Here is a 16,696-nt window from a genome sequence, read left to right as displayed (position 1 = left end):
GCAAACTATACATATACATAATTTTTTTTTGTTTTTTTTTTGTTTTTTTTTTTTGTTCAGATGATGCATCTTGTACTGGAATGGATTTTCTCTTATTTGCTCATTATTTCAATGTTTGATTCTCTCTATTTGTGACCCACTAACTCGCTTTTATCTCATCAAAATATTGACCCAAATTCAAAAGAGTATTTTCGACATTTTATTTCGATGTGCTTCATGTGGAAATTTATAAAGAACAAAATAATTTACAACAAAATTATCAAATATTTACGCGTCTAATTTCAACATTCGTTCTGTGACATCATTGAAAATAAAATGTATAGGAGACCTCATTTCTTTCCATCGATCTCTTTTGATTCAATTATTCACGGAAGAGTGTAAACAAATGCCATGAAAGTGAATGAGTGTGAAAGAGAAAAATTCCTATTGATAAAATGTTGTAATGTGTGATGGTAAATAAATTCAATTTCAATGTTTATTCAAGCGATTTATCGCATATCTAACATATATATATAAGTATGATTAAGGTAGGCTCACCACTGTAAGTATCAAAACTCTAAAGTTAAAATCAATTTACAACTAAATGCATTTGGTAGAACCGGATGTTTTCTCTTCTTCCTTATAAGATCTATCTATATACTATAAGTACGTTGTACGTCTATTTCTTTCGCCGAAGTCCGGCCAAACACAAGAAGAAGAATCCCGCAATCCATAAAAATATAACTATAAAACCACTGTAAACATTTGGATTTGTGATAGACATCCCTTTGGTCAAAATATTTCGCACCTTCGCAAAAAAGAGAAGAGAAAAAATTTAATTCAATAACAAAATTGTTTTGATTTTGAAGAGCATCTTCAGATTGTGTCCGAATGTCAACTGCATCGAAAGTGGAAAAAAGTCTCAAACTTACCGAAATGGTTGGAATGGTAAACGGTAACAGTAAAGCAAAATCTCGCAAAAGTTGTGGCATTCCCTCGAGTGGCCAAAGTAAACCGCACAGCACAATCATTGGATAGAAGGCACCAGTCGATACAAAGTTGGCCATTGTGTGTGATTCACAGAAAATTGAAATCAACATTCCTGACATAGAAAATGAAATTGACAATCGATATTGAATAGTTTTAAGTTATATACTTTGGCACGATTTATAAAATAAATTTTATGTATACCAAACAACATGCCAGCAAATCCAGTCAACGATAGTAGAAGAATTACGGTCAAATTGTCGCCATGGTTTTCAGTGCCAAAGACAACGCCAATAAAGAAAATAACTTCTGTACATTGTAAAAAGACGATAACTGACTGGGTAACAATGTGAGCTAGTAACAGTTCAGGTGTTGTAATACCTATCAAAATATAAAATAAATTAAAATTTGTGCGTGCGTTTTCTTCATTTTATCTCTCTTTTTTTTTTTTTTTAATTGAACCACAAATATAGAAATTTGGGGAGATGTAATTTTTCACTCTTAAAACGATAGATGTAGAAGCCTATAAAACTTTGAGATAGAAATTTATTTCTTGAAATTTGAGAAAAAAAAATGATGCTAGAATGATTTTTGGTTTGGTTGTTTTAATTATCTTCTTACCGGCGACGAGAGTTCTTTCCCAAACACCCTCCATGCGGTCTGTGATGAATACGGCGGCCGTAACAAGAGTTGCCAAAAAGAATACCATTCTGTTGAATACAAGGAAATTGAGAGAAAAGAAAGAAAGCGATAAGTGGGATATATTAGTTTCTGCCATAAATATTGAAAATGTTGACATTAAAATGCCACTTACGTCATGATGACGCCGGGTGCAGCATATTCTTGAAAATCAGCTTCGAATGATGAATAAATGGGTTTTTTGAAATCGATTGGAATTGTTGCGAGCGCTCTGGGCAATCCACAATCGGCCATTAACTTTTGAGCAAATTGACCGTATGTTTCACGCAGTATACGTTCCAAAAAATATGCCACTTGTTGATTTGACATATCAAGTCGAACTTGAATCTCGCGATTATCAAACGAACCGCTCGATGCTTCGCGATTGTTGTCCAAAATATCCTGAATTGATTCCGTAAAATTTGCCGAAAAATGTACAAATCCAATGATATTCGCTTTTTTTGCCTCTGCGTATGCGTCCTCTTTGGAACCGAAGGGTATCTAATGATTTGTACACAATTTATAGCGTCAATTAATGATTTTTTTTTAGCTTTTACATTTATTCAGATAAAACTGATTTTGCACCTGTATGGCATATTCGGGCGGTATATCTTTGAGATATCGACAAGAGACCTTTGTTAAATTGCATTCCGATTCGTATAGATGGGTCGTAACAAGTGAACTATTATAACACTCTTGGAAATTGGACACTTCTTCATTGACTACTCCTAATTTTAAACTCTTTGGATTATCACCTATGGCTAAATAAAAGCAAGTACATTGCAAAATCGGGAACAAAAATATAAACAATACACCGCTGAAGTGAATAACAAAAAAAAAATAGAGGGAAAAAACGTAAATGTTAATCAAGCGAGATTAATACTAAATGAAACATGACTTTCATTCATAATTCAAACTTACGATGGTTGACGAATTAATTGAAGCAGATTTTTGGTGAGCAACGCTTTCATTCGAATCTGTGATGTAAATGTCAATTTCCCGATCAAAGTGTCTGGCTTTTGTTCGTGAAATGATAAATTTCGTTTTAATTTTCCCTTTGTGGGAAGTTCTGTTTGTGTTTCATTATCATGTTTCGTCACTGAATTAGCTTTTGCTTCTTTGTTTTTTGCATCCGATTTTGAATCGTGCTGTTGATGACTTCCTTGTTGATGTGATATATTTTGCAACATTTTTTGGCCAGAAGCTCGACCCACGGTTGTGTCAGCCTCTTCAGAGGCTCCATGTTTTTGGCAAAGTATTAAAAATGCATCCTCCAAATTTTCACAATTAAATCGTTGCATGATATTTGTCGGTGTATCTTCGGCTAACAAAATGCCATTTCGCATCATTCCAATCTGTAAATTATTTCGATTCATTAACAAATGGTTTTATAAAGGAACATTTTTTTTTTTGGTCTTTTAGATCACATACTGTATTTGCTTGACGCGCTTCATCTATGTAATGTGTGGTTATGATTACGGCTAATTTACTCGTTCGAGTTGTTTCGACCAAAAAATTCCAAATTCTACAAATAACAACAGCAACAATAACAAATTCACATGTTAACAAAATTAAAACATGCTCATTTCACCCGAAAAAAAAACCCGAATTTAATTAAATCTTCTATAAAAATAACACTCACTTTTCCCTGAGTAATGGATCCAAACCAACTGTGGGTTCATCCAATATGACCAATTCCGGTTCTGAATTGTACGAAAAGAAGTAAGAAGAAGAGAAAAAACAGCAAAATTAATTGAAGTGAATACAGAAAAAAGCTATTTGTTGTAGTAACATTCAAGTATGTAATTACCGTGAACTAATGCACACGCAAATGAAACCCGTCTCTTTTGACCTCCGCTTAAATTTTCAACTAGACGATTGCCGTCGGGCAGCTCAAGAAGGTCCTTCAGAATTTTAAATCGTTCTCGAATGCGATCGTCGTGCATACCATATATTCGGCCAAAATAGTAAATAGTCTCTTTGATCGATAGTTCATTGACCAAAGCGATATCTTGTGGCATGTATCCGATTCGTGGCCCCAATGCGGTTGCAGAATGTGTATTTAAACATGTTCCCAACACCGAAATTTGACCTTCGTGCAATTTTTTCTGTCCAACAATACACGATAGCAATGTGGTCTTTCCACATCCTGATGCACCGAGAAGTCCATAACTTTACATTTAACCGAAACAAAAAAACGAATGCATGCGCATAAATAAAAAAAATCATAAATTCGTATACTTTTTGGTATTTAAATGTTATGTAATAATTGCATATTTTGAATGAATCGAAATTCTGATGTACACAAATTAAACTATTTTAAGGCGAACTACTGCCGAACACTATGAGGAAATCATTTCGAGCAATTAAAAAAACTGAACTTATGATTGAAAACAATCACATATTTTTGAAAAAAAGAAAAATGCAATTGATTAACAATTATGACATATTCTAGAACTTTCCAGTTGAAGAAAATTACGAATGCTGAATATTTTTTGTTTTTCATTGTCCAAATAATAACAAAAATGAAATCAACCAGTGAACAATTTTATAAAATTACAAATGTTGGAATTTTATAATGAAAATATTTATTTTCTTTACTTACATCGATCCAATCGGTACGTTCATATTAAGATAATTGAGAACGATCTTTTTATTGGGATCATTTGGGCTTCCGTAATACTTATAGCCACCCCTAACTTCAACAGCCGCCATGATGACTTTTTATTCACTTCTTCTACGGTTGCCTGATTCGATGCAAATGAAATGAATGTAAATGTACAATTCAGTTTTTGATGATATTTATCAATTGTATAATAAAATGGTTTATCGTTCAGAACACAATGAAGAAGAAGAAGAAAAAAAAAACATTTGCAAATTTATCCATTTGTCTCTGTCGCTTTTTGTCGTTTATGTTTTTTGTGATGTTGTTTTATTGATGAATTCTTGCAATTGACTGCTTGTCACATTGAATCATATAAAGCAATGCACGTTGGAGGTACGATTTTGTAATTCAGGCACGTTTTTGTTCAACTCATGGATCAACAATCGACGGTCAGAATGAATTCAATAAAATGCATTTTTTTATTATCACTTTGTGTGTGTGTGTTCTCTTTCCTGAATAAAAATAATTATTATAATTTCATTGCATATATTCGTCAGAGGTTAGCAATGCAGAAAAAACAACGGGGAGCAAAAACTCTGTTTTATCACTTCAATTGATCGAGTCATGTCACAGTTTGTTTACTGTAACTTCAAATAGATTGATTTGATACTGAAGATCTTGATTAAACAATCAAGTTATATATGGACGTACAATGTGAATTTAATTAACATTTTACCTTAGATTTCATTTATCATTTTGTATATTCGCATATTATACATACGCAAATGATTTTATGCAAACATTATTGACTGTAATTTATCGTTATCTTCATCATCAACATCATCATCGAGTTTTGTGTGAATGATTTTTTTTTTTTGAATGATGCGATCAATCAGATTTGCGCGCAATGTGTAACTTTTAAATAACAACGATCGACACCAGAGAACCTATCAATTAACATTTTGTTGCATTATTTCGTTCAAAGTACATCACATAAACCGCAATCAATCCGGCACACACACACACCATCGAATATAATAGATTACCAGAAAAAAATTACACATCTCTGCCTAATATGTGGTTGCGCATACATCTAACGGTAAAATGATTCCAATTCAAGGGAAAAAAAGTAGAAACAGACACCCAGACATTATTAAATTAATAAATTGGAATGGGTGAGAGAGTGTTTTTTTTTAAATATTGTCGATAATCGCCAAGAATTACAAGAGAAATAATTAGCTCATTGTAATTTATTCAAGCAAGTTTTGCCTCTACGCGAATTTCCTCAGTTTGAAAAAAATAAATATATATGTATAAGTATATTAAAATGTTCATCAGGCAATAAGAAGGCAACAGGTCTCACAGTGAACATAAATTATTATTGAGTGCAAATCGGCGCATCGAAGACGGAATACAAAAGCAGTATGGTGCCTTAACAATAATACAACTTTCGTGTGCGCAATTTTGTTTTTGTGTATTTCGTTTGAATCAACCTTGAATTTTATTGTATCTAAAGTGTTGGCCGATGGGCTTTGTTTTCTAACACTTGATGAACGATAAAAATACGCGAAACACACATACACACACATATATACGCGTACATATAATAACGACACAAATAACCACATAACAACAACGGTTCCAATGAAAATAATGAATTCAATACCTCATCCAAATAATCATCGACTAATGATCGATTGTTTGGATTTAATTCTGTAAAATGGCCACATTGAGTATTGTTTCAATCATGTGCACATTGCAAACCCATCAATTTAGAAAGACAAAATGTTATGGCATATTTTTTGACAATATGGATTTTGTTTTTGCGTAATGTCTCTATCATTGATCATTTATACACATTATTGACCGCTTCGAATGTGTGGCGTTGATACTATATGTTCAAATGATCCCGATTTATATTTGATATTAAAAACAAATTGTGATAAAGAGGCAGAAACGTGCACGGAGAACGTTTTTTTTCTTCTTTTAAAATAGAAGAGAAAAAAACCGGATAAAATTAACTGAACTAGTTTACGATAGAAACTGAAAATAAATAAATACGTACAAATGAAGACCGCAGAAGTGAAGGTTATGGAATTGAATTGGGTTAATCATTGAAGCGTACCATTGCACTCAAAGACATATTGTTTACATTTGTGTTTTTCCTGTATCAGTTGTGAGTGTAAACGCAAAAAAAAAAACAAGAACGATGGAAAATATCTTGTGCCAGTCATCATTGCGAGTAAAACAAGTTTTTCCACATTTACATACAGAATTTTTATATTGAACACAATCAATATTCCATTAGATGAAAACGAATAATTCCATCGAGCACATCACTCTCGCTTTTAGATTTGATGTCTTTCTGCGTGGTTTCATACACACACTCACACACTCTCATTCACGCATGTGTTTGCAACATATTTTTATTCATGCTTTTTGTTGAAGGAAATGCTTTAATGCCGTTAGGTAAAAGTGAAACACACCGATTGCGTCTTATGGTATAGCATTATAATCATAATCATCAATTTATAAATAATTTCGTAGATGGGTGTTGTGGATTGCAACATGTCATTCGGATTGTGTTTTACTCTATCTTTCTTTCACCGGACTCAAAAATAAAAATAAAACATCTCCCAATGGACACAACATAGATTGACTGCGTCACACATGCTTACTCGCCCAGAGGCGAGATAATCGGTGTACTTCTTAACGGTCACTCAATATATGTGGAGTTAGTTGACGATCACTAAAATCGTATCAATTTTCGTCAATAAACGACGGGTGACATACAAATCTGTATCACACCGAAATTGAATTATACGAAATATGCTTCCTCAATACATACAAACTTTTGTAAAATATTTTTTTTTGTCATTTCTGTTGCTGCCGAATCGTATGAGACAAAAATTGGAAAGAAAAACAAAATGCTAAATTTGATGTTGACTGCATTTAAGATCTGGCTTTGTTGTTGCTCTTTTTTCTTTTTCGCATCACTTTGGTTTGCTGAACGTTGCGCGCGCTACTCACTTGTGCAAGTCGTTTTTCCAAAGCAAAACAACAATAAAAAAAAAAAGCTGAATTTCTTCAGTTATCAGCTCGACATTCAGCGTACAATGGCAACACATGCACTCGAATGTCGACAGACACGGATTTTTATTAATTCAAGACCATGTTAAATAATAAATGGTGTAAAATGGTGTATTGCTGTTTTTGATTATGTCATAGATACAGTCTTACGTTCGTCGACATAACATTTTATTTTCTGAATGATTTTGTGCACTCTCTCTTTCACTCGCCATTTCAATGGAAGGTGAAACGAAAAGATGCTTGGCATCGTGACTCTCTTGCAAAGCATATACTGTGTGTGCGTATGTGTATGTATTGACCGAAATGGTAAACATGTGCGAGAATGCTCGCCATTTATTCAAAAGATAAACATTAAGCACACCGTGGCAGCAACGGTAACAACGGCAACAATACAAAACAACAAAAAAAAAATACGGCCAACATCATAGTTTATCTTTGCTATTGCTGCGACAAACATGATGGGAAAATAAAGTGTATTGCATGAGATTTGTAAATGTGCGCAGCGATCATCGTATGTTCGTTAGATATCGTCAAGTAAATAACAAAAAAAGTCCAAAAATATTTATTTATGTAATAACCATCGGTACTATCACAAATGCCAGATATGATCACGGCAGACCCATCAGGTGCACTTTTTTTTGTACATTACTTACGATGTGGTAAATGTCATCATCGTTTTTTTTTCGTGTGCATTTAACAACACCGTAGTATGATAACCAAACTGCACTGATATCACCAAAATAAAAACGGTGCACAACGCTAAATATCACATTCATACAACAGCACCATTCACATCATATTTGGTTATCTGTGAGAACAATAAAATAATTGGTTTTGATATTAAAAAAAAAGTTCGTAATTTTTTCCTGCCGCGTAGAACATGCACATGACGCATTGAATAATTTTGAATATTGAATAATTACACAAAATCCGCACACGAAATGCTAACGGGAATACAATTGAGTATGCGTGTATTTACATACTATTTTGGTACGTGGTCGAATCGCACTGGCATCGACATTTAACTGTTGTAATTTATCGTAACTGACAATTATAAGCTATTGCTAGTGCTATTGCGAAAAAAATCAACGAAAATACGATGAAGAGAAAAACAAATCGACAACAACAACAACAGCCAGCTCAATTCAATGCGAAAAAGTGCACAAGTGCCGCTTAACTTTAACACATCAGCATCACACACACTTGATTTGATTTGTTAATTTTTATGGCATGGAAAACCTTGAAACACATACTCCATCTTTTTCGGCTGAAAAATTTCTTGCGATCATTACTCTTTCATAAAAATGTGCGCAAACAAAACCGAAAAATGATTCGCGTCTTGATGATATTGTATTGTATATGACGGCAACGGCAACGGCAACGGCGACGACGATGACCGAAGCCGATGCCAACCAATTAATGGAAACAATCATATTTTCAAAGAGAGAAGGATGTTTTTTTTTGTGCCATGGACACTTTTTTTATATCACGCTGACCGGTTACGATTATCTTTTCTCACTTCAATTGTTTCACAGGGGCTCTCTAACACACCAGCAATTCAATAATGAAAAAAAAAAAAAAACAATGATAATCAAATCAAATTTCAAATCGTATTTTTCTTCTTCGTCGTCTTCGGGTTGTAAAAGAAAACACGCTGTACCAGTGCCCAATTGAATGAGGAAATTTTGGAATATTCTTGAATAATAACACAACAATAGCCATTTAATGAACGGTTTTTATTATGCCAAAATAGACAAACATGCACACACGCACACACAAACACATCCACTAAATTCATAAAATGAATATGAGATTCACTTGACGATTTTATTGAGGAAAAAAAAATGAGAACCAAATTAAAAAAATATATCAACATCGTTTCGCTTCTATTGTTTTGCTATTGTTTAAATTGTCACACCGAGAAGTGAAAATAGGCGGAAATAAATTGTTTTTATTTCCAGGTTTTTCATCATTTCAGCGATGAAAAAGACAACAACCTCCATTGTGCAGTTGTTTTATTTTCTTCACTTTTATTTTGATACAAACATCAACGGAACATTGAATTCACAAATCGAATAACAACGAATATTTACAAGAAATGAAAATCTAATCTAATTGATGAAATTAAATTTTACCTAAAAATCCGTTGACTCTGGCACAAACCGAACAATTTGCAAACGGAGAGATTTGTTACTCTTTTTTTTCCTGTTAAATGGTATCGATACGGTGAGTGAATGAGTGTTTCGGGAACTAAAAATTAAAATTTTTTGGTTCACCGTTTACGTGTTGTAGATATATGTAATAGTAACGATGAAAAAAAAATTTCCTCCTCTCATTCCGACTCCGCTACTTTTTCATGACTAAAATTGATTGAGAAATACACACAACGATCGAACTATTTCGTCGTATGGTTTGCAGCGCGTAGTTGGTGTTAAATGACGATATGATCGAATGGGCGATAAATGACCGAAACCGAATGTAACCTTCAGTTAAAGCATCGCTGCCAGAGTAACGAGTCAACGAATCTTGGGGCAAACCGGCTTTCTTCCGATATTACGCAAAGATGGCATATGAGAAAACATGACCAATCTGACAAATCAATACCATGGCCTATGCAATGTTATGTGGTCAATTTCGATTGATCTCTCATGACGAGAGATTCAATGAGGCGAACAAGGAACTGCGTCATCAACGATTGTTCAACAAGAATACAGTTCGATGTTTCCGAGGTCTTTTGTTTTCCTTTGTTGTTGTTGTTGTTATTGTCTGTTTTGTTCTCAGTCCGCGCAAATGGTTCGCCAAGTATCTAAAACCACTCGAACAAAATGAAATGACCGTTTTTTCGGACTCTAGTTTTTTTTTTTAATTTTGATATCTAGTTGTTTTAATGAAATTGTTACTCGTCATTATATAACGAGAAAAAGTACAAGAGATCGCATATGCGAGAATAGAAACGAATGAGAAGTAATGAAACAACAACAACAACAACAACAAAAAATGTAAAGAACACGCTAAACAAATAAGTATTTACTTGATGTGCGCGAGCGCGAACCAAAAAGTAGTTTCGAGCTCATTTCAATTTTCTGAATTCGAATTGGAAAAAAAAAATTGTACGTCATTTGTCCACATGAGGTGTACGTATAGAACAAATATCATTTGCAATTTTATCAAGGATAACAACCAAATCGCTTAATCGTCGTTGCGCGCACTGTGCAACAGGCAGTGGCACTGGCAATTTATACTGTGTAAAAATTCCAATTGCACTGCATTATAAAAATATTTACAATATATAAAAAAAAAATGTATAAAAGCCCCAAACTGTATCGCTATAAATATCAATTGCGTTGAAATACTGGTTTTTCTCTACATTGTAGCAATTGTACTGTTACTAATTCAAGATTAGTAATCTTTCTATTATTTTTATTTTCTTTTACACTCGATACTGTAAGTATTCTGGTTACCGTAAACACACTGTCTCTCACATTGTTTAAAACTTGTAATTTTGCTGGTGATTAGATGTTTTGTTGTATGCTAAAAAAAAAATGTCTAAACTCATTGAAATCCAATTTTGTTTTCTTGTTCAACGTATAGCATATCTTTTTTTCTAAATTCATAAGTTGATTCTCGACGTTTGTAAATGACAACACACTGTCTCCTTTACTCTTTTAAATAGATACGATTTCGTATATAATTGCAGTCCGAATGGGTAATTGAGTGTTCGAAACCGGAGTTTCATATGGTGTACATGAATTGAAACGGTATTAAAGGTGCAATGTGCAAATTTACAATTCAACGGTGGAAACTGAAATGATGATAAATATTATTACATTTTAAATATATTGAAATGAAGCGATTTTAATGGAATTTATGAGCTTCTTCTATTGTAACAATCTTTTTTTTTTTTCGAGAGAGAGTAGTATCAAAATTGATCGCTTATATAATTGCATCCAGACATGATCATAATAGATGAGAATATTTACAAATGTTCATATGTTACCATTTCATAAATCACACAAACACACACTCACACGTACGCATTCATACGAAATAAAGTAGCTCAATGGAATATAAAAGGTGGCAAAAGTGTGTTTATGCACTTGCGAAATGGACCGACCATTTCATAACTTGACTTATAATCATTGGGGATTATGTGTGATTTTCTGCAATCGATATATATGCGCGTATGGTGATCGTGGACCTGTACATATGCGGCGGCCTTTAACCACTACTTACTCATTCGCTAGCTCATTCACACGCTATGACCGACAAAAAAAAAGTCAAATTATTCATCGATGATACCATTGTTGTTGGCTTGACTTTTGTTTTCAAAATGTTTCATTGATTCTATTGTGAACCATAGAGAATTTTAAATTTCAAAATCAAGGTGTTACTTGCGTGTACACATCGATCAAATGGCAATGCAATAGAAGCGACTGGGAGAAAGAGAAAAAGAAAGAGATAAATGAATTTATCTCATTGACCGTTAATTTGATGGTGCCAAAATGATTGAATAATAGCCACAACAATGGGTGTTAATGCTGAAGACGAAAGCAACGAACCATTGACCATTGAAACACTTACTACGTACACATCTGCATATTTACGCGCACATACGCTAAAACACACATTATAATGTGTGAATGAATGGGTCTTAAGTTTTGGTTCGTAGCATAAATGGCAAGATATCGATAGTTGAAACTAGTGATTGCAATACATATCAGTTGATTGTTTTTGTTTTATATTGTTGTTTGTTGTTGTTGGATTGGCATTTTTGAACATAAATAGATGTTGGAAGAGAGTAAGATAGAAGAAAATTGTTCATCGTTGCAGTGTAACACACAAAACAAATAAACCACCGTAATGGCATGGTTTGCAATATAAAAGTGTCCAATCGCATATTTATGTGTTTGTGTCTAAAAATGAAGAGAGCAGAAGAAAAAAATATTATTGGCTTTTTGTGTGCGTCTTGTGCTTTTTTCGATTGGATTACATAAAAATAAAGCTAACAGAACGACGTAACAATCCATTTAATTTTTTTTAATAAACATTATACAATATGATTATGCTGTGTGTATGAAAATTACACCACTTCGGAAGAGAGAAAGAGAGATATGCGCTATGTTTGCGCGCGTGCGTGTGTTCGCTCACACACACAAACACATACATACACACGAGAGAGTGTCGGTATACAACCTAATATGCAGAATCGATAACAAGAGCCGCAACCGATTGCAAATCGGCCACAATTTATGCCACTTAGGTCTACATGTATGTATGTAATATTGAACTAATTTCTGAAAAGAAGCTGATGAAAGAGAAAAGAAGAGAGAGAGAGAGAGAAAAAAAAACGTTACACAGATATAAACGGGGCAACAATATGACAAGTGTCACGAGAGAGGAAAGAAAGGAGTTTACAATGATTAGTTCTCACATGTGATCACTTGTGAAATATGTATTTCAACGGAATGTCAACAATGTGCAATGTGCAATAAACACACATACACCGTTGACGATGCTGTTTTATTTCACTTTGTGCCGCACCAACAATGCCACAAACTGCACTCGTTTGAGGTGAGCAATGGAAAATGATTTGAATTGCAGCGCATGAATATGTGACTCGGGAGAAAAATTCTATGAATTATATCGTAACGCACGACAACAAAAACAATACAATCAATTATTGCGCGCGAACGCTAAAGTTATGCAAATCTTATGATCCTCAATAAATGTTCGCTGTTTTTTTCGTGTATGTGTCTTTTACTCTGTGGCGGTTGGATCATTGTTTCGATGCGCGTCAAATTTGGTCTCTTTTAGTTTTGGTTACGACTCTCGATCACTATCTTTTAATGTCAACATTTTTTTTTGTATTTTAATTTAATCGAAAGCAATAACTCAATTCGAATGAATGAGTTGACACACAAAACTTCCATCCCTCTTGAAATCTTACACAGATCAACCAATCGATGAAATGAGAAAAAAAAACATGATTACGGAGTGTATTCAATTGACATTCGTACATTCGATTTTTGTTTATAGCAACCACTTCATTGTAATTTGTTTGCCTCGAACTGCAAATTGATAACATTATTACGCACAGAGAGAGAAGAATTTAGGTAAAATGTCGCATAATTTGTCTGAAGTAACACACATCATACCATTTGTAATATGGGCAAAGAAACGATGTAATTGCGTTAAAAATCAATTCAATGTTGCTATTATACAACAATTTAATTTATAATTATAGATTTTGTTTTGTTTTCCTCTCGTTGTTCGGCCAATTTGTCTTTGCATAATCACAAAGATTGACGAGCATGCTAAGAGATTAAAGTATCGTTACATTTTAATTTGTAAATTATACGTTTTTGTTTGTTGTTTTAATTTTCATTTGAGAAATTGATATAACTATCGCGATCATTTGCACTTTATCTCAATTACAATAAGAAGAATAAATTATTTGCTTGAATGTCACTCATAACTCGCACTCTGATTACATTTTTCTATGATTAGCGACAGAAATGGTTTTTTTTTTTCGTTTCTTCATCTAGAACAGAATCAAATTTTAACAAACATGCCATTGTTTGTTTGCAAACTCTATGTATTTTTGTTGGTCCTCATGATTAGATTCACTTACGTACTTGATTTTGTGTTTGTTAGTAATTTACTCCGAATTTTAGAAGAAAATCACTTAAATTTTGTTTTACAAAAATGTTTTATGTGAAAAACGACGACGGTTATTGTGCGTTTTGACTTGGGCTAAACCAAATCAGCAGCATTGAAAATTTCTTTTCGCGCCTCTTTTTGTAAAATGTTTTTCTAATAATGAAATTTAGTTTTCTTTGTTCGAATTAACGAACGCACTGATTGGAGCGATTATTTAAAACGATTGTATTAATATTTTGTTGTAGAATGTTTAATTCAACAAATCGATGTTTTTTTTTTAAGTAATTTTATTTATGAGTGAGTATGCGAAACGAATCGCGCGTCTACACTCGTCACTGTCAAAAGCTATACTGAAATTGAAAGTAATAATTTTTCGTGTTGTTCAAAGCAATTCGGTTACATTAAGAAAATTTATATATATATGAAGCACACGGAGACATACACACAGAAGAAAAATTAGTAGGAACTATGTATACCATCAGCCAGCAATAGCGGCAGCAAGAGCAACAACAACGGCAACAGTAGGCAACAGGCAACAGGCAGTAGTTCGAAGCGTTTGTGCTTATGGTTTTGCCTTTTGAACGTTAAGCGCTTGAGTTAAATGTGCAATTAAACTATACAATCAATATAAATGCTGAACCAAAGCTCGTGTATGTTATACGGCATAGCCAAATCAAAATGTGAACAACAAAACAAAATACTGCCATATAAACAATGAACTGTTGCGGTACTTGGTTGACGATCATTTTTACTCATAATTTTGTTATTCTTTCTCTCATTGAAAATGCCATAAAGAGAGAAAAAAAAAACAAAGAGCATTTCGTTCGATTATAATTCGATGGTTCGAAAAAGACAAGGCTGTGATGAAACATGATACTGAAAGCAACAACAAAATCACCAGCAACAATGCGATCGTAAGCGACTGAGTCGATGAGCTAGCGAGCTAGCTTGTTTGTGCGTCCCTTTCAATGCACTCGTAAGATGATCGCATCCATGTACATAATAAATACGTGTCAATTCAATGGTTAACAGCATTTTCATCAATTTTTCCAAAATGTTTACTGATACATGCAAATTGGTGATGTGGTTGGCACTGGGAAAATATACACCAATGTCCCCGGATATATAAATATATTTTGCAAATTTATATGCATCTTTTTATGGAGTATTGCGAATCTATTTCGTAAAATGAAATACACTCACACGATTTTAAGTGAAAGAAGTAACCGTTGCATTACCTTGAATGTATATTTTAGATTACACTTGTCGCCTACCTGTGCTGATCAATAATTCCGTATGCGTACAGGGCTAAATAAATACAACATATTGCCAAGGTCGATGCAAACGCAATTGCTAATAGCAACGAAATTTCAATGGATTATCAGACGAATGATGATTTCCGATCAGAAATTGTGGAAAGTAATCAATAAATTGATGTGTGTGTGTGTGTGTATCGCTCCATGTGGACATTGGTATTCCGATCATTTAGACCATGTATAGATAAAAATGTAATGCGTTTCCGTCTGCGAAAGCCATTTGAAAGAGAACGAAACGAAAAGTGATAGCGTTTATTGACCCAGTTTATCTGATCTACGATCAAATTATTAAAAAAAAAAAAAACGAATGACAAAAAACCACAAATCAAATCCCTTATGAAAAACAAAGTGGTTAACTAAAATCTCGTTACCAATAAGCGATCATAACTATATCAATCGGAATTTTTTGAATATTCTCACGAGGGATTATGCATTAAAAAAAATGAAATAATTGACTTGAAATTTCCTAAAAATTAGCTACAGTAACGGAATTTTCCAAAACAACAGCTATTTACGACATACAAAAAAAAAATTGACGAGAAGAAAAATTGCACGCCAACAGATCACCAACATTTATAATAATCGATTTGGCACGATATATTTAGTCTTTAGTAATAATCATTGCGGTATTTTTTTTTTATTCTCGTGCTGCATAACAAAAATCGTGAAAATCCAAGTGAACTGAATGACGAAAACTGAAGGAAATTTTTTTTTATCGAAACATTTAAAGTCTATTGCAAATATATTCAAACATTTTTCAATAATGGCCAATCGGCCAATCAATAGACTTTATGTACAACACTATAAATTATCGTGTACGAATATTGGACATGGTTTCGTTTATTGAGTCGCATGTAGTGTAGCTTTGAAGGTCTTATTCGACGCGATTTTTTTCTTCTTCGTCTTCTCTTTCTGTTTTAAATGCGAAAAGCGAAAGACAACTTCCATATACAATACAATTAAAATGCTCAAAGTGATTTAAAAAGAAACAAAAAAAAAAAATTGAATGCTGCATGGTGTTGCATACGAACGCAATAAAAGAAGCTTTAGCTTCACTAATGCCAAATACATTGTTGAGTTTAATGCGCAAATCAGCAGGTATTGAGCACGATGACACACCACGATTGATATAACGTTACAGTTAATAAACTGTGTTTGAATGACAAGACGAACTCGCAAACGCGCTCGCCCATGCTCCACCTCACGAATGAACAACTCTTTCAGTGCACACGTTTTTTTCAAAACTTCGACAACATTAACCGGGGTGTACACTGTACACATCATCCATATTATTAATTCAATGACCTCTTTTTTTCAATTTTGAACTGAACTAATGTAACCGTTGTTTTTTGTTCGTTCGTTCGCAGAATTATCGTTTAAA

At 33.4% G+C, this 16,696-nt stretch overlaps 1 protein-coding gene across 3 annotated transcripts; it reads right to left on the bottom strand.

Annotated features, from left to right (window-relative positions):
* Positions 1-17: 17 nt before the first annotated feature.
* Positions 18-14,331, bottom strand: LOC116345693 (ABC transporter G family member 20). 3 transcript variants are annotated; one of them, XM_031775300.1, is made up of 13 exons: positions 9,616-10,216; positions 9,475-9,544; positions 4,250-4,391; positions 3,455-3,816; positions 3,287-3,347; positions 3,076-3,169; positions 2,566-2,999; positions 2,230-2,461; positions 1,781-2,145; positions 1,588-1,676; positions 1,171-1,347; positions 912-1,081; positions 18-787 (listed from the first exon to the last, which is right to left on the bottom strand). In XM_031775300.1, exons 3-13 carry the CDS (start codon positions 4,357-4,359, stop codon positions 659-661), a joined length of 2,223 nt encoding a protein of 740 aa, XP_031631160.1. In that variant the 5' UTR covers positions 4,360-4,391; positions 9,475-9,544; positions 9,616-10,216; the 3' UTR covers positions 18-658. The 3 variants fall into 3 exon arrangements, with proteins under 3 accessions (XP_031631160.1, XP_031631161.1, XP_031631158.1); XM_031775301.1 differs by lacking the exons at positions 9,475-9,544; positions 9,616-10,216 and adding an exon at positions 13,971-14,331; XM_031775298.1 differs by lacking the exons at positions 9,475-9,544; positions 9,616-10,216 and adding an exon at positions 13,975-14,331.
* Between the last annotated feature and the right edge of the window lie 2,365 nt (positions 14,332-16,696).

Source organism: Contarinia nasturtii, unplaced genomic scaffold (assembly GCF_009176525.2).
Source record: "Contarinia nasturtii isolate CC-2019 unplaced genomic scaffold, AAFC_CNas_1.1 Cnas_scaffold_1371, whole genome shotgun sequence".
NCBI classification, from domain to species: domain Eukaryota; kingdom Metazoa; phylum Arthropoda; class Insecta; order Diptera; family Cecidomyiidae; genus Contarinia; species Contarinia nasturtii.
The sequence above is the reverse complement of the archived record's forward strand: the minus strand, read 5'-3'. Positions and strand labels throughout refer to the sequence as shown.